This window comes from Castor canadensis, chromosome 13 (genome assembly GCF_047511655.1).
Source record: "Castor canadensis chromosome 13, mCasCan1.hap1v2, whole genome shotgun sequence".
Taxonomy (NCBI): domain Eukaryota; kingdom Metazoa; phylum Chordata; class Mammalia; order Rodentia; family Castoridae; genus Castor; species Castor canadensis.
This window is the reverse complement of record NC_133398.1, coordinates 44,803,528-44,823,582: the sequence shown is the minus strand read 5'-3', so window position 1 is coordinate 44,823,582 and position 20,055 is coordinate 44,803,528. Positions and strand designations below refer to the sequence as shown.

The following is a 20,055-nucleotide window of genomic DNA, read 5'->3' as shown; positions in this document are numbered from 1 at the left end:
ATGATCCAGCAATACCACTCCTAAGGATATACCCAAAGGAATGTGACTCAGGTTATTCCAAAATGCACACCCATTTATATTGCAGCACTATTCACAATAGCCAAGTTATGGAAACAGCCAAGATGCCCCACTACTGATGAATGGATTAAGAAAATGGGGTATTTATACACAATGGAATTTTACTCAGCCACAAAGAAGAATGAAATTTTTTCATTCGCAAGTAAATGGATGGAACTGGAGAACATCATCTTAAGTGAAGTTAGCCAGGCTCAGGAGGCCAAAAATGGTATATTCTCCCTCGTATATGGACTTTAGACCTAAAACAAATGCAGTAATATTATTGGACATGGGTCACACGCTAAGGGGAGAATGCATACAGGAGGAATAGGGACAGGGAAGGAAACCTAAAACTTTGAAAGTGTTTGATGTGCCCAATGTAGAGGAGCAAATAAGGTAATCTGAAACTGACAGAAGCCACCTGTGGGAAGGTGACTGGGAAGTAGTAAAGCGGTCTGGAAGAGATGAACCAATTTTGGTTGTAATACACATGTACATGGAAACAATGCTAGGACTCTCTCTGTATAGGTATCTTTATCTCAAGCTAGCAAAAATGCTGTCTTTCTTATTTAACTCTTATGTTTTCTCTTCAACAAAATTGGAGAAGAGGGCAGAATAGATTCTGCCTGGAAGCGAAGGGGGTAGGGGGAAGAGATGGCCCAAATAATATATGCACATATGAATAAATGAATAAACAATTTAAAAAATAAATACAGTAAAGATTTTGGAAGGTATAGAAAAAAAAATTGTCTTTAATCCGCCCCCCCCAAAAAAAGACCCTACCTAAAAATTAACTAAAGCAAAAAGGGCTGGGGGCGTGGCTCAAGCAGTAGAACACCTGCCTAACAAGTGCAAGGTCCTGAGTTTGAATTCCCAATATCACTTAAAAACAAAACCAAAAATTACTAAATAGTAAAATCAGTGTATAAAAAAAGTTAACACATGATCTTGTGGTTCAAATATTTTTGATAAAATTATGTTGAAAAAATTTACTTTGGAAACACTTGGAAAAATTTAAGAATTCATGACATTTTGTTAAGATCAGAAAAATAAAAGCCGACTGATCAGTTTGTCAAATCAGCAAAACCAACTTATATAAACAACACACAAAAATAGTAAATGGCTGAAAATTCTTTCTAAAGTTCACTAAGTTCCCGCAAAAGACATCCCAAGCAACCAACTAAAAACGAGAAAAAGACATTAAGTACTTCAGAAAAAAAGAAAATGCTTGAAGATACACACTAATTTTAAGAACTTCTTGAGCTAAGCCTGAGGACTTAAGTTCAAACCCTAGTACTGCAAAAAACAAAGAAAAAAAGAACATCTACAAATTGTACCAAATTTGCCAATATGTCAAATTCCAATTTGACCATTTTATTTTCAGACATGACTTCTCTCAAACTTTCTAAGTAGCCAACAAGGACCCTGGAGAACTGGGAACGATCCGTATTGATGAAGCCACCTTTCCGCACGTGATGCAGGGTTCCCCTGACAACATGTCCCCATTCAGTGCTTCTGTCAACATTTTACTGTGGCTGTTCGAGTCCACATGTATCACCTCAGCTCAGTTTTTTCCTTACACACACAGGAAAGGGTTGCTCACTTCAGTTTTACTGCTGCTTACACCCTTAAACCTGGATTATTACAGTTAACATTTCTGAACACATTCTATGTATCAGGACTATTTCAGGTACTTTTGATTCAAGAGACCCATAACAGCATACTACAATTCTCTTTTAGACTTCAAAACATCATTCAACTGTTTTCTTGAAGTTTTATGATAATAGTCATTCTTTTTCTGAATTAGTAGATAATCACCATTTAATTATTAATTTTTAGTTTACTGATCACACTTTCTGGTAAGAAATGAATGATATAAAATGCAAAGTAAAAGAATGTTATATTACTATATGGCAATAGTTTTGCTATATTTTATATTCATATACAAGAAAAAAAACATCAAATTACTATGGCTTAATTTAAATTTTGTTTTTTGGTGGTACCAGGGTTTTGGTTTCATTTAGTTAATAAATCTGTTACACACTAAATTATAAGCAATGTAGGTCCTGGGGCTATCTGACTGACCGTCATTAACACCAGCACTCAGTAAAGTGCCTAAGAGCTCAACATATGCATTTGTTAAATAAATATTTATTTATTTTAAGGGCTAATTTTAACCTTTAACTTTAGGAGAAGCATAATTATATCTTAAAAGTGAACACTTAAGAAAAAATAGTTGTTTCAATGTTTCTTCAAGCATCATTATTTCTTTTAAATATAACTTGTTTACTCATAAAAGACAGTTTCATGTTGTTTGGCCAAAAGGCAGAGTATTACATACAAATCAGGAGTGAAGCTTTCGTCTATGAAGATGATGGAGTCTTGAGCCACGTCCTCTTCTGAAGTGGCTCTCCAGAATGCTGTCAGCTCTGATCTCATGTATCTACGTTGATTAAAAATGTGTTCATGACATGGTGGCATTTGCTTGACTGTATTGACATCCACATCGATGTGCGTGGTGGGGTATGGAGCATAAATCACTTGCCGGAAGGGTAGTACAAATGTTCCAGTTGAATCCTATCAGAGTGAAAGACAAACTTAGTGTCCACATGCCAAATGATATAAACAACCTTTTTTTAATTCAAGAAAATTGGCTTTAGCTAGGTATGGTAGCACATGCACACAATTCCAGTTACTCAGGAAGTGGAGGCAGGAGGATCGAGAGTTCAACGTCAGCCTGGGTAAAGTCAGCAAGACCCCATCTCAAAGACAAAATATAAGCAAAACAGTTGGGGGCTTAGCACAAGTGGGAGGCCCTGGGTTCAATCTCTAACACTGCAAAACAAACAAACAAATAAATAAAACCTGGCTTTTATTTTATTCTATGAAAGTTATTATGATTATGTGTCCAATCTTAGTGACAAGAGTGTCATATTGGTCTTAATAGCAAAACATCAGAAAGAACCTAAGCATTCAAAAAGAGGAGTGGTAGTAAAAACTATGTTAACTATTTAATTATTTAACTGCTAAAAATAGTTACTAAACTCCATTGTACTGAGAAGCTTTCAAAATATCACGACAGCAGAAGATTAGAACATGCAGAGCATAATCCAATGGTGGTGGGGGGCAATGAAGACACACAAAAGAAAATGAAGACTAGAAAACACATTAGTTATTATTTATGAAATGATGGATTGTGGAATTGTGATTGACTTTTTCTTTTTCTGTTCTTTTATGCCTACATGAATCTGTATTTTTGTAAGTAAAGCATTTACTTGTCTCTAGTCAGCTAGGTAGCCAGTTACCATGTAACAAATATCTACTGTGAAGGAGGTACTGTGCCATGTGCCATGAACAGAACAGAATACACAGGTTGTTTACATTTTTTAACTTTGTGATAATCATCTTTGTATAAAGTCAAGGTATTTTCTGGAAAAGCTAGATAATTTAGATTTGCATGGAGAACTCTTGAAGTTTACTAAACCATAGTTTCAAGTTTTCCACTATGCATCTGGTACAGGTATAGGTCTCTTTCATGACTAAAATTACATAGTTAAATGAGAGAATGCTGAGGAAATAAACTAAGCATTTTATTATGTCTTTACAGGAAGAAATATAATTTTCAGATTTGTAAATTCAAGTTAGAAAAGTGTTTCCTTCAGTTTCTATATATAAACACTATTGTTCTGAGCTCAGAGCAGGTGCATTATCTGAAACCCCAAAGCTGGGTTTTAAAACATTTATTTATTTTTAATTTTTATCATACCAGGGTCTGAACCCAAGGCATCGTGCACACTAGGCAATCACTCTAATGCTGAGCTACATCCCCAGACCCTAAGAGCTGAGTTTTAACTTGCAACTATTTTATTTTTTAAATGTTTTTATTTTTAACTAAAACAGTAACAGTACATACTTATGGGGTACAGTATGAAATTTCAGTACATATGAATATATACAAAGTGTAATGATACAATTAGAATGGCATACCTATCACTTCAGACACTTATCGTTTCCTTCTGTTGGAAATATTCTAATTCCTCTCTATTAGATATTTTGAAATATGCAAGTGATTATTGTCAGTCATAGATATTCCTCCTAGGCAACTTTATCTCTAAAAACACTAACCCCCTTCTCCATTCCCTCTCCCCTACATATTTCCCAAGCTCTGGTAACCACTATTCTACTCTCTGCTGCTATGAGATCAACTTTTTAGCTTCCACATATGAGTGAGAACATGCAGTATCTGTCTTTCTGTGTCTGGCTTATTTCACATAACTTCACATAACACAATGTCCTCCAGTTTTCATCCATGTTGCAGTAAATGACAGAATTTCATTCTTTTTTAATGACTGAATAATATTTCGTTGTGTATATATACCACATGTTATCTATTGATCAATCAATGGACATCTAGATTTATTCAAATCTTGGCTATTGTTGAGTATGCTGCAATAAACATGTAAGGGCATGTTTCCTCCACATACCAATTTCGTTTTCTTTGAGTATATACCCAGTAGTGGGGCTGCTGGATTATATGGCAGTTATATTTCTAGCTTTTGTTTCTTTATTTGCAATGCTGGGGATTAAGCCTGGGGGCTTGTGCATGCTAGGCAAGCGCTCCACCACTGAGCTACACTGCCAGCCCTATTTCTAGTTTTTGGAGGAATCCCTACACTGTTTTCCATAATGGCATATTAATTTACATTTCCACCAACAATGTATGACAAGTCTCTTTTCTCCATATCCTTAACAAAATTTGTTGTTTTTGTCTTCTTGATAATACTTATTCTAACTGGGGTGAGATGATATCCTCATTGTGGTTTTGATTCGTATTTCCCCAGTAATTACTGATGTTCAACAGTATTTCATATATTTGTTGGTCATTTGTATACATTATTATTTTTAAAATGTCTTTATTTTACTCTTGTTTTTTTGGCAGGACTGGGGTTTGAACTCAGGGCCTCACACTTGCTAGGCAGGTGCTCTACCACTTGAGCTACTCCACCAGCCTATATGTATCAGGTCATGTTAAAATAGATTCCTTGGAAGGGCTTTTCTTTCTTTCTTTTTTGCTGTTGAGTTGTTTTGAGTTCTCATACATTCTGGAATAGTTCATGAATATTTTTTTCCCATTCTGTAGGCTGTCTCTTCACTTTCTTGACTTTTCTGATGTGGTCTCATTGTCAATTTTTGCTTTTGTTGCTTGTGCTTTTAAAGTCTTATTCAAAACATCTTTGCTCAAACCAATGTCCTGAAACATTTTTCCTGTTTTCTTCTAATAGTTTTATAATTTAGGATTGCATGTTTAATTATTTGATCCATTTTGACTTGGTTTTGTATATGATGATAGCAATATAGTTTACATTCTTCTACTTATGGATATCTAGTTTTCCCAGAAGTACTCATTAAAGAAGACTTTCCTTTTTCCAATGTATATTCTTGGTATAATCAGTTGGCTGTAAATACAAGGATTTATATCTCTCAATTCTATTCCACTGGTATACGTGCCTGTATTTATGACAGTATCATGCTTTTTTGGTTACTACTGCTTTGTGGTATGTTTTGAAACTAGGTATTATAGTTGTGTTTGTTTTGCTTAAGATTGCTTTAGCCATCTAGGGTCTGTGTTAGCCAGCTTTCCACTGCTGTGACAAAATACCTAAGAAAATCAACTTAAAAGGAGGAAAGATTTATTTTGGCTCACAGTTTCAGAGGTTTCAATCTGTGGCCAGCTGGCTCCATTGTCTTGGGTCTATGACAAGGTGGGAGGGTGGGGAAGCAGACAGGCCGGGGCCCCAACATACTCTTCAAGGGCATGCTCCTAGTGACTTACTTCATCCAACTAAGCCTCCACCTCCTAAAGTATCTACCACCTGCCAATAGCACCACTAGCTGGGAATAAAGCCTTCAACACATGAGGCCTTGGGGAATATTCCAGACCCAAACAGTGTCTTTTGTGGTTCCATACAAATTTTAGGAGTGTTTTATTTCTGTAAAGGCTGAAAAAAGTATTCTGTATTTTGAGAGGAACTGCAATAATTCTATACATTGCTTTGGGTAGTATGGATTAACAGCATTAATTCTTTCACTCTATGAACATTGTCATCTTTGATTTCTTTCATCAATATTTTATAATTTTCATTGTAGATATCATCCATTTCCTTGGTTAAGTTAATTCCTAGGGTATTTTCTTTTTGTAGCTATTATGAATTGATTGTTTTCTTGATTTCATTCTCAGCAATTTTGTTAATGGTATACAAAAAATGTTACTGATTTCTTTATGTTGATTTTGCATCCCTACTTAGCTTATCAGTTTTAACAGTTTCCTGGGAGCCCTTAGATTTTTTTAATGCACAAAATAAAGTCATCTGAAAACAGGAGTAATTTTACTTCCTTTCTTATTTGGATGCCTTTTTTTCTCTTGCTTTCTTGCTTTTTTTCTCTTGCTCTGGCTGACTTCCAATACTAGATTGAATAAGAACAGTGAAAATGGACATTCTTATCTTGTTCCTGATGCTAGATGGAATGACTTCAGCTTTTACCTATTTAGTACGTTGTTGGTTGTAGGTTTTCATATGCAACCTCTCCTATGCTGAGGTATGTTCGTTCTATCTTGTAACAATTACATATTTTCTTTTACTTTGCTATGTCTCCATCCTAAAGAAAGCATTTGCTATAAGAGAATCACACAATGCTTAGGAAAGCTATTTCTTCATGTCTTTGACTATAATTGAGACACCAATAATAGATTAAATAAAATGAACAATTATTTCTCCTTATTTATTAAAGATAATTGCTAATTTACATTTATCTGTTTTGTTTCTTGAAAAGTAAACTCAGTTAAACGAATACAATTTTTTCTACTATGTGTACAATATATGTGCATAGATGTAACCCCCATATATATATATATATATATATATATATATATAGGAACATATATGAATTTCTCAATTCCTACACACTTCTAAAGATGTTTTAAAATCTTAAATGAATATGGTAGTAAAACACAAAATGGTAAAATAAAAATTCAAGTCTGCTCAGTAAAAAAGAAATATTCCTATTGAATATTCCTATTCAATTTCCTATTGAGTGATACAATCTGATTCAAGCATGTATTTTTTTTTAAATCCTGAGGCTAGACACATAGTCACAGGGAACCACCTGGACAATAAAAGATATTCCATGGTGTTTCACTGATGATACTAAGTATAAATCTGTAAGACATACACTCCATGCTCACAACTCTATAAAGGAAGTCAGTCCCTGGGTATATAAACATGAAATGCATGAAATGCTGATATCTGAAGTATTTTGACCAAGAGTCTCACAAATTATTTTTTAAAATTGGTTTCTCTTGTGACAAATGGGAAGTGTACCTTCAGCAGGCCTTGTACAAAAAGCCCTGACTCATATTTAAATGATGATTCTGCTTCACATAATCTGGAGCATTTTCTCTCTGCTGGAGTCAGAAAAAGGCATAATGTTCTCACTATCTACAAAAGAAAAGAGTGTGGCATTAAATATGAAGTAAAAAGACCCCTGGTTTGCTTATGGAAGAAATTTAAACAGAAATTTTTGTTACTGTCCATAAAATACATCCTGAGTACCAAGTGTTCCTTAGTCATCTGGAATTGTCCATTACATATAACATATTATTTAAAAAAGTTTTTTTGGTGGCCCAGTTTAAGAAATACTTTGTAAAGTAATTGCTTATATTGCAAAATCTGTAATATCTGAATACATATTGTGACTCTTGAGGTCAATGTTAAAATATGCAGCCTTTCTCAAACTTATTTAATCAGGGATACCTAATTTCAGTGGAAATAATAACCTTTTATAATAATTGACTGTATATTTACCCAGTAACAACTCTTTTTTAAGCAAGCAAACAACTTCAAAGAAAATGAAATATATTTAAATTAGGCAGAATTAGTTTCTGTTGGAACAGTTCTCTATGTAAATCTCTTTATAATGATTATCAAGGAGTTGCCAAACTCTTCAACAGAAAGAGAATTAATGTATCAAATTTGATCTCAAATAAGTAAACCATTTGTGGGAGCTTAGAAATCTGATTCTAACAGGATTTGACCTAAAGCTCTATTAGGAAGAATAAAAAGCCATATAACTATGAATTCAGACTATATTCAGAGTTAATATGTTAAAGTAGTGTTTTTCAACTAGAGTAATAGCAACTTTTCTCTCACATTAAAAAGATAAAAGGCAAGATAAACCTAAAGATAATGGATAAGGAAATACATATGTAATAAACACTGCTCCAACCATACAGTATTTCTCCCTTCATAAAGCTGACTGAAAAGATCTTCCATAGAACCCTAAAGCTTTCAGGGTCACATATGGAAAGCTACTTTTTTGGTGTAACAAAAATAATAAATAAAACCACTAGTCCCTAGATGTAATATAATGAAAGAGGCATACTAATTTCATAAATAGTTGTATGATAAATATAATTTTGACAAATTAAAGTTCAAGAAGTACACAGGGTACCTTATTAAAGAAGTAAAAACAATGAATATCTTTGTTAAGTAAACAATCACCCCCCCCCATATTTTCCATGTAGAACTTAAGAAAAAATTATGTTTCCTTAAGTTGACATATACATATACACTTATTTCTGGATGCTTCCTAATTAACGGTCAGTAAAGAAAAGTGCAAAATTCCTTAGTTTATTACTGAGTGCTTGGAAATATAACTATTCATTAATTGCTAATTAATGCATGTAGCACTGAAGGAAGTAGTCAAAACATTACTGACTAAAGCATAACCTCCACTGTCCATTTAGTAGCAACCCTACATGGTTAGATGTGGGGGAAGACCAAAATAATGAAGTCAAGATGAATGATCAAACAATATTTCTTTAGAGATAGGATCAAAGGTATGTGGCTATCTTTATATGTTTTTAAAGATAAAATTGGGAGATAGAAGACATAAAATATTTTATTTTAAACTTTTCTCAAAACCATTTATATAAACTGAGGCTGGTATTTATGAGTTATCGAATTTCTATTAAAAGTTTATTTCAAACTCATTTTTGCCACAGGGTTCACAGTAATTTGGTGAAACTATATTGATTCCTTATACAATTAGAATATTTCAAGAGCAATGGAACATTTAAATGATAATCCATGATACGTTGGTAGTATTAAAAGCCAGGCATAGTTTGGAATACAAAATGAATTACCTTATTTACTTTCTCTGCACTGCTACCTACTACAATAGAACAGCCACAGGTCTGCAAGTGTGAGCTGATGGCACTGTAGGTTCAAGAAAACATGGAAAACACTGGCTGTAAAATGACTTCACAAACTTAAAGAAAGTGACTGAGTATGACATAACTAGAACAGCTTTACATGATGAACATCAAAGCTATCTTTTATTTATATAAAACTTTGCATTTCTAGAGGCCTTTTATAGATTGTCATTTGAGTCTTAAGACAATCCAGTTACTAAATTATCATTTTATAGCTTATGTGTAGGGAGGTTAATGATTTATTTAAAGTAAAAAATAAAATGTATGAATTGCTGACAGGAGCAGATTCAGGACTAAAGTGCTTCTGATTCAAGCAATTAAGACTTTTAAGTTGAACACTCACACCTCTGATATTCCATCATGGGCCTAAATGAAAAGAATGTACATAAAAGTGAATATTTAGTCTTTCACTTCTCATTTAAAAAAATGTTCATGACAATCTACAAATGTAAAGAAACACTAAAATAGAAGATGACATAATACATGTATAGCACTTACTAAGTGGGACAAAACATTGGGACCTAATAAATAGCTATTTCTTCTTTTTTTTTTTGGTGGTGCTGGAATTTGAACTCAGGGCCTCGTGCTTGCTAGGCAGGTACTCTACCACTTGAACTACTTTGCCAGTCCGTGTGTGTGTGTGTGTGTGTGTGTGTGTGTGTGTGTGTGTATGTGTGTGTTGGGTATTTTTGAAATAGGGACTGCCTGGGCTGGCCTCAAATACAACCTTCCTGATCTCTATCTCCTGAGTGGCTAGAATAACAGGTGTGAGCCACTGTCATCTGGCACCAGACACTGCTCTAAGTGCTTTATATTATTTATTACTCAATATTTACAACAATTCTATAAAGTAGGTACTATTATCATTACCATTTTACTGATGAGAAAATGGAGGCACAGAAACTTCAGGTAGCTTGCCCAAGGTTATATATAGCAGTGATCCAGGCAAGTTTGGTTTTAGAATCCTAGCACTAAACCCCACAGTTAGATGAAAAAATATGATTAACTTCCATTTCTAGGCCTACATAACTTAAGTCCATCTATAATGCAACTTAATTTGAAAGGTTTCTTGCTTTAGCTTAAATGAGAAGTAAAAGAGGGAACCAAAACCAAACAAAGGACCAAGACTTCTTGTCGGGGCACTATGGAGACTTAGCCTCTTTAAATTATGAAAGGAATGACATTGGATATGTTACAGGAATAACTAATGAAAAAACAACACACATATAAGTAACAGTTCAAATATGCAATGTTGTTCCTAGAATAATCTGAGTAAGTATGGACTCTAATATTTTCTTCCTTCCAAATCTTGTCATGGGCAAGCATGCAATCTATATCCACTTCCACCAGCATTTTGGAGAAGAAACAAAATTCTTACTTGAGAAGAAAGCCTTCATGACAACTGTCACCAATATCATCATCACTGAGTACCGTATCAGCTATCTAAGGTGTAACAAAAAAAAAATTAGTCCTGCTGTCACACAGCATTAAAAGAACACTTTATACATAAGTTTCTGAAGTCTAGACTCAATATAACACAATGCCCTCATTTCTAAGCATCAGGAATACCCATAAAACAATCTCTGTGCACCACCATAACCTTTCAGAATAAAAGCTGGTTAGGCAGGTTAAGCAACAATTTTTAAAACTTCCCTTTCTGAGCTGTCAAAACTAGAAGACCAACCTTAATAACAAAGACAGCAGTAAGAATAGTTTGCAAGGGTATCTCTAAACATGCATAATTACAAAATTTAAAATTTCAACAAACCATTAAGGAAACTAAATTAGTGAAGTAAATGTCTATCCACAGCCCTAATTTGCACATTTACTTGTTTCAAAAAGGACTGCATTTTAGAAGGACTGGAAGTAGGAAACATAAAAAAAGGTGAAATAAACTAAATTTAATTTTGCTATAACTATCACAGATCAAAAAAGCCTGTTTGTAGGCTGGGGATATAGCTCAGTAGTAGAGCAGTTGCCTAGCATGTGCAAGGCCCTGAGTTCCATTCCCACCACAGAAAAAAAAAAAAAAAACCAGCCTGCTTAGTCAGAAAATTCAGGATTGTAAGCGTACTACTTGTTTGTGGCTAATACTTCATATGAATGATGGTATAACAAAATGCAAGCTAGTAAAACTAGAATATTACTAATATACATACTAGTAGAATAACTCTGGGGCACTGATAAAGGGACACAATGCTCCCATAGAACTTACATCTATTTCTTCAGGAACACTGTGTGATTTCATAGATGAAAGCAATTCCATCACAGGAATGACTTCCCGAGTAAGCATGGGAATAATACTCTGACCCTGTATAATGAAGTAAAATGAAGTGAAGAAAAACTACATAATATGGAATAAGCTGGGAAATAAAAAATTAAGAATAGAAGCAAAGAATAACACCCCTCTGATGGAAATCCTTGGTAACTTGTTCAAATACAGCCCCAAACAAGTCCAATACTCCACAAACACTTCTAAAGAATTTCCATGTAATTTAAACTCAATTTTATTCTTTGAGGAATAATTTTCTTTAAAAGCCATAATCAATGGTTCATCATTTACTATCACATGTAACAATTCCATCACCATGCCAAATTTAGGAAAGATCTCTTCTCAAATTTAAGTGAGGTCTAAAAATTCTTATTTAAAAATGAAGGAAGTCAAGCATAAATAGAGACTTTGAAATCCTTGCCAAACAATTCACTAAGCTTCAATTGGTACAAAACCTCCCCATTCAAAATATGTAAATCTATCCAAATGTAAATCAGTTATCACATATATTTTAAGAATTCATAAAACAGAAGGATTTCCTTTAGAGATCTTTCCAGATAGTATTACTATTTACTACATCTCAAAATGTAATTTTGAAATATGTACTTTAGAGAATCAAGTTTACAGCACAAATGTGTCTGAAATCTGAGTAATACCTCATTATTCACTATCACCCTCTATCAATTTATGACCAACCTCAACATGTAAAGCTTTACAGATGTAAATGCAATTATCAAATGTCTAACACTTTTTAGCTAAATATATTTTAATCACTATTATTTAATTAGTTCTATAATACTTGCTCACTCATATTTCATGAAAAGATTTTATTCAAACTCTTATATGTATCTTCAAATTAGAATCTTAATCATTCCTAGAGTCACCTTTTTGAGTAACTTAACCCAACTTTTCAAATCTCCTTATGATGAAGAACTTAAGTTTTTAAATATGATGCTACCTTTGGAAATTTTATTCTAAGCCATAAATCTCTTTGCATAATACAGTTTTATTACTTTATTATTATTTTTGGTGTTACTGGGATTTGAACTTAGGGCCTCACACTTGCTAGGCAGGCACTCTACCACTGGGCTCATATCTCCAACCCGTTTTATTACTTTGAAAAATTCATAGCAACCTCCAGAATTAATCACACTGTTTTTGCTTTTTTACAGTCATTGTTGATAAAAGCTCTGATGAAACTACAAATAGAAGGAATGTACCTCAACATAATAAAGCTATATATGACAAACCTATGGTGCATCATACTAAATGGGGAAAAACTGAAAACATTTCCTCTAAAGTCAAGAAGGAGACAAGGGTGTCCACTCTCTTCACTCTTATAAAATTCAACAGTTTTGGAATTCCTAGCCAGAATAAAACAGGAAGAAGAAATAAAAAGAATTCAAATAGGAAAGGAAGTAGTCAAACTACCCCTATTTGCAGATGACTTGAACTTATTCCTAATATACCCCCAAAACAACAAGAAACTTCTTAAGCATTATAAACACCTTCAGCAAAGTAGCAGTATCTAAAATTAATTTACAAAAATCATTAGCCTTTCTAGACCAACATGAACAGATTAAGAAAGAATATAGGAAAACAATTCCATTTACAATAGCCTCATAAAAAATAAAATACCTAGGAATGAACTTACCAAAGGAACTGAAAGAGCTCTAAAATGAAAACTATAAACCACAGAAGAAAGAAATTCAAGAAGACTACAGAAGATGGAAAGATCTCCCATGCTCATGGATTAGCAGAATCAATATTGTGAAGATGGCTACATTACCAAGACCAATCTACATGTTCAATGCAATGTCCATCAAAATTCCTATGACATTCATTTCAGAGATGGAAAAATCAATCCTAAAGTTCATTTGGAAGCACAAAAGACCACAGACAGTCAAGGCAATACTGAGCAAAAAGAACAATGCTGGAGTTATAACAATACCCAACTTCAAACTATACTACAGAACTATAGCTTTGTGATGCTATCTTTGGAAATTTTATTCTAAGCCATAAATCTCTTTGCATAATACAGTTTTATGACTTTATTATTATTATTATTGTTTGGTGGTACTGGGGTTTGAACTTAGGGCCTCACGCTTGCTAGGCAGGCATTCTACCACTTGAGCCATACCTCTATTACTTTGAAAAATTCATAATAACCTCCAGAATTAATATACTGTTTTTGCTTTTTTAAAGTCATTGTTGAGATGGGGAAAAATCAATCCTAGAGTTCATTTGGAAGCACAAAAGACTGTGAATAGCCAAGGCAATATTGAGAAAACAGAACAATGCTGAAGTTATAACAATACCTGACTTCAAACTATACTACAGAGCCATAGCAATAAAAACAAAATGGTACTGGCACAAAAACAGACATGAAGACAAATGGAACAGAACAGAAGACCCAGATGTGAATCCTTGCAGTTATGCCCACCTGATTTTTGACAAAGGCACTCAATGCATACAATGGAGAAGAGAAAGCCTCTTCAACAAATGTTGCAGGGAAAACTAGATATCTGCATGCAGAAAACTGAAGGTAGATCTATTTCTTTCTCCTTGTACAAATATCAACTCAAAGTGGATTAAGGACCTGAATATAAGACCTGAAACTTTGAAGCTAATGCAGGAAAGAGTAGGAAATACACTGAACTTATAGGCAGAGGCAGTAACTTCCTAAATAGAACTCCAATGGCTCAGCAACTAAGAGAAAGGATTGACAAATGGACTATATGAAACTAAAAATCTTCTGTACAACAAAAGAAATGGTCACCAGATTGAAGAGGCGGCCCACAGAATGGGAGAAAAATCTTTCCCAGTTATACATTTGACAATGGATTAATAACCAGAATATACAGGGAGCTCAAAAGAAACTAAACTTTCAAAACATCAATGACCCTATGAAGAAATGAGCAAGTGAACTAAACAGAGCTTTTTCAAAGGAAGAAGTCCAAATGACCAAAAAACACATGAAGAATGCTCAACATCCCTGGCCATAAAGGAATGCAAATTAAAACCATGTTAAGATTCCACCCCACTCCTGTCAGAATGGCTATCATTAAGAACACAAACAACCTCCTGCAGGCCCTGGCTGGGAGCTGCAGTCACACACACAGCTAGAAAAACACTGCCTTGGTGATGCTCTGGAAATTTTTAAATATCAGGCCCACGCCCATACTTAAGAACAGTAAAGGGCTACTGTCCAGACTGAATTCTGATGTTGGATGTACCTAAGTGAAGAGTCCCTCATGGTGAGATATGTCTATGTGCACATTTCAGATTGTATGGCTGAGGATTCCAAGATGGCGGCTAGAGGGAGGAAGCAGAAAGCGTGCCTCCTAAAATAAAATCTTGGAGAGACACTGGAGACACACCTCACAGGAAAAACCACCGAGAAGAGGCAAAACTTTGACCCCTCCACACCTCCAGCCTGTGCACAGCATCTCCACTTCATGTTAAATGGAAAAACCAGGAGAGCTCCCGCGCTGCCACCAGACACCAGCACCCAGACAGCTTGGGAAGACACAGACCACAAGGTGAGCTAAGAGGCACGCAGTACTCCCAGACAGCCCTGGGCCAGATCAGCATAGCCCCCTGGACAGACCAACCCCCACCTGGGAAAAAAGAAAAAAACTGAATAATAAGCAATAACAAAAAAGACACGTAGCAAAAAGGGCGAGGAGCCCTCAGCGCCGAAGAGCGGGATAGGGGAATCCCTCACAACAAGCCGGCTGGAGAAGGCAGGAGCAGCGGCACATGCCCAGCAACCAGGAGAGGGAAAGCTTGTAAAAGTGGCAGCAGGAGGAAAACTCCACAGGAGAGGGGGAAGACCCAATTCCCATGTGAACTGTAAACAAACATACTAGCCTGAGAAAGCGGGTGCAGTGTCACCTCCCCCAGTGTGCTTGGAAAGGGGAAAGCTTGTAGCAGTGGTGGTCATGCCCATGAGAACTCTAAGTAAACAAAGCCTGAGGGGCCAGGTGAGTGTTAAGCTCACCCCTGAGATCTGCATAAATAACGCCTCCAGCAACAGCAGGCTGACAGCAGCGGGCAGGCAAGCCACAGCCGCAGATAGCCATTCACAGAACTGTCTTCAGACTCTTTTTTTCTTTCTTCCTTTGATGATACAACAACCTAACTACACCTGCATGCTGAAAAACTTACTGAAACTGTATTGCATTTGAACTTGGGACACTTTGTGGTGTTTTTTTTGTTTTGTGTCGTTTTGTTTTGTTTGGTTTTTTTCCCCTTTGATGAGACAATGACAGAACTATTTCTGAGACACCATCTCCAGGACTGGAAGCTGAGGGATGAACACCAAAATTATTAAGACTGAAACTTTATTGCATTTGAACTTGGAGATTTTTAAAAAATTTTTTCATTTATTCATTGATTTATTTATTTTTCAATCCTGTCTCTCTGATGCCTGTTCAGCTCACTGTTGATTAGTACACTATCTCTCCCTTTATATCTTTGAAACTTTTTGTTTCTTTGTTTTTATCTACTTGTTTATTTGTTCTTCCCTTTTTAACTTCTTTGCTTCCCATCTCCTCTCAGCCTTCTATTCTAAATTCACCATTGTTATTATTACAAGCCAGAAAATACTTAACTGCACAAAGTACAGGAACAATAACAATACCAAGGGCAATGACGGGAAGACAGAAAAAAACAGGGAAACCAGTTTCCCCACAGCAAAAAATAAGTATAGGAACCAGAGAGAAATGAAGAAAACAGATACTCAGATCCAGACTCCAACAAAATGAAGATAAACTATGCCAAAGAACCCAATGAAGCCCACAAGAATAATCTAAAAGAAGAAATACTACAGGTACTCAATGAGAATTTTATAGAGATGATACTGTATATGGTCAAACAAAATGTACAGGAGACACTCAAGAAATTCTAAGACAACAAAAATAGAGAATTTGAAAAGGTACAAGAAGAAATAAAAGAAACCACAGAAGCACTGTATAAACACCAAAGTGAAACAAAGAACACAATTAATAAAGAGATAAATGAACTCAGGACAAAAATAGACAACATTAAAGAGGAAATGACTCAGGATATGGAAAACCTCAGAAAAAAGAATGAAACAGAATTGCAAAACAAAATGGAAGGCCAATCCAGCAGAATAGAACAAACAGAAGACAGAATCTCAGAACTCGAAGGTGAAATGGTAATTAAAGGAAAATCCGAAGAACTATTAAACAACTCAAGACCTGTGAAAAGAAAATGCAAGAACTCACTGACTCCATGAAAACACCAAACCTGAGAATCACAGGCATTGAAGAAAGACAAGAGGTGCAAGCAAAGGGAATGCGTAATATATTCAACAAAATAATAACAGAAAATTCCCCAAATCTAGAGAAATCTATTCCCATACAGATGCAAGAGACTTCCAAAACACCAAACACACCAGACCAAAATAGATCTACCCTATGGCATATGATCATTAAAACAACAAATACAGAGACCCGAGAAAGAATACTGAAGGCTGTAAGAAAGAAAAAACAAATAACATACAAAGGTAAACCCATCAAAATCACAACAGACTTCTCAACAGAACATTAAAGGCAAAAAGAGCTTGGGGTGAGATCTTCCGGGCACTGAATGAAATTAACTTCAACCCCAGGATACTCTACCCAGCAAAACTATCATTCAAAATAGATGGAGCAATAAAAGTCTTCCATGATAAGCAGAAACTAAAACAATATGTGACCACAAAGCCACCATTACAAAAGATTCTTCAAGGGATTCTGCACACAGAAAGTGAAACCCAACATAACCATGAAAGGGCAGGCAGCACCAAACTACAGGAAAAGAAAAAGCAAGAAAGTAGAGAGTAACCTCAACTTAGGCACACACAATCAAACCTTCAAACAACTAAGACAACTAATGACAGGAATCACCACATACCCATCAGTACTAATACTTAATGTTAACAGACTTAATTCCCCCATCAAAAGGCACCCTTTGATGAAATGGATTAAAAAGGAAGATCCAACAATTTGTTGTTTACAGGACACCCATCTCACTGACAGAAACAAGCACAGGCTTAGGATGAAAGGCTGGAAGAAGATTTACCAAGCCAATGGCCCCTGAAAATAGTTAGGAGTAGCAATACTTATCTCTGACACAGTAGACTTCAAACCTACATTGATCAAATGAGATAAAGAAGGACATTCCATACTAATAAAAGGGGAAATAGACCAAAAGGAAATAATAATTATCAACATATATGCACCCAATGTCAATGCACCCAATTTCATCAAACATACCCTGAAGGACCTAAAAACATATATTAACTCCAACACAGTGGTCATGGGAGACTTTAACACCCCATTATCATCAACAGATAGGTCATCCAAACAAAAAATCAGTAAAGATATACTAGATCAAAAATATACAATAGATTAAATGGACCTGGTTGATATCTATAGAACATTTCATCCAACTTCTACACAATATACATTCTTCTCAGCAGCCCCCGGAACCTTCTCCAAAATAGATCACATCCTAAGGCACAAAGCAAGCCTCAGCAAATATAAGAAAATAGAAATTATACCAGGCATTCTATCTGATCACAGTGCAATAAAACTAGAACTCAACAACAAAAGTAAAGACAAAAAACATGCAAACAGCTGGAAACTGAGTAACTCACTACTTAATGAACAATGGGCCACTGATGAAATAAAAGAGGAAATTAAAAAGTTCCTGGAAGTAAATGAAAATGAAAACACAACCTACCGGAACCTATAGGATACAGCAAAGGCAGTCCTGATAGGAAAGTTTATAGCCAAGAGGGCATATATTTAAAAGACTGAAAGATCCCAAATCAATGACCTAATGATACATCTCCTAGAAATGTTTCATCTCCTAGAAAAACAAGAACAAGCAAATCCCAAAACAAATAGAAGGAGAGAAATAATAAAAATAAGAACTGAAATCAATGAAATAGAAACCAAAAAACCAAAGAATTAATGAAAAAAAAAGTTGGTTCTTTGAAAAAATAAACAAGATTGACAGACCCCTGGCAAACCTGACTAAAACGAGGACAGAAAAAACCCAAATTAGTAGAATCAGGAATGCAAAAGGGGAGATAACAACAAACACCATGGAATTCCAGGAAATCAGAGACTACTTCGAGAACCTATATTCAAATAAATTCGAAAATCTCAAAGAAATGGACAGATTTCTAGACACATATGATCATTCAAAACTGAACCAAGAGGATATTAATAAACTGAATACATCTATAACACAAAATGAAATTGAAGCAGCAATCAAGAGTCTCCCCAAAAAGAAAAGTGCACGACCTGATGGATTCTCTGCTGAATTCTATTAGACCTTTAAAGAACTGACACCAACCCTCCTTAAACTGTTCCACGGAATAGAAAGGGAAGGAAAACTGCCAAACACATTTTATGAAGCCAGTATTACACTTATCCCAAAACCAGGCAAAGATACCTCCAAAAAGGAGAACTATAGACCAATCTCCTTTGTTGATGCAAAAATCCTCAACAAAATAATGGCAAACCGAATTCAACAACACATCAAAAAGATCATTCACCACCACCAAGTAGGCTTCATCCCAGGAATACAGGGGTGGTTCAACATACAAAAATCAATAAACATAATAAACCACATTAACAGAAGCAAAGACAAAAACCACTTGATCATCTCAATAGATGCAGAAAAAGCCTTTGATAAGATCCAACACCATTTCATGATAAAAGCTCTAAGAAAACTAGGAATAGAAGGAAAGTACCTCAACATTATAAAAGCTATATATGACAAACCTACAGCTAGGATTATAATTAACAGAGAAAAACTGAAACCATTCCCTAAAAATCAGGAACTAGACAAGGATGCCCTTTATCCCCACTCCTATTCAACATAGTACTGGAATTCCTAGCCAGAGCAATTAGGCAAGAAGAGGGAATAAAAGGAATACAAATAGGTAAGAAACTGTCAAAATATCCCTATTTGCAGATGATATGATCCTATACCTTAAAGACCCAAAAAACTCACTCAAAAGCTCCTAGACACCATCAATAGCTACAGCAAGGTAGCAGGATATAAAATCAACACAGAAAAATCATTAGCATTTCTATACACTAATAATGAACAAACTTAGAAAGAATATATGAAAACAATTCCATTTACAATATCCTCAAAAAAAATCAAATACCTAGGTGTAAACCTAACAAAGGATGTGAAAGACCTCTACAAGGAAAACTATACACTTCTGAAAAAAGAGATTGAGGAGGAGTATAGAAAGTGGAGAGATCTCCCATGCTCATGGATTGGTAGAATCAACAGAGTAAAAATGTCTATACTCTCAAAAGTAATCTACATGTTTAATGCAATTCCCATCAAAATTCCAATGACATTCATAATGAGATTGAAAAATCTACCGTTAAATTTATATGGAAACACAAGAGGCCAC

The 20,055-nt window shown here is 35.0% G+C and overlaps 1 protein-coding gene across 4 annotated transcripts in view; it reads right to left on the bottom strand.

Annotated features, from left to right (window-relative positions):
- C9orf72 (C9orf72-SMCR8 complex subunit) overlaps positions 1-20,055 on the bottom strand; it is a 44,123-nt gene that overhangs the window by 10,097 nt on the left and 13,971 nt on the right. For 3 of the 4 annotated variants that reach the window (XM_074051672.1, XM_074051671.1, XM_074051673.1), the window contains exons 4-8: positions 11,544-11,639; positions 10,707-10,771; positions 9,260-9,332; positions 7,437-7,553; positions 2,399-2,634 (exon numbers count right to left, since the gene is read on the bottom strand). In XM_074051672.1, the coding sequence (XP_073907773.1) occupies positions 2,399-2,634; positions 7,437-7,553; positions 9,260-9,332; positions 10,707-10,771; positions 11,544-11,639 (587 nt within the window). The remainder of the gene's footprint in view (positions 1-2,398; positions 2,635-7,436; positions 7,554-9,259; positions 9,333-10,706; positions 10,772-11,543; positions 11,640-20,055) is intronic. The other variant, XM_074051674.1, reaches the window with a different exon arrangement.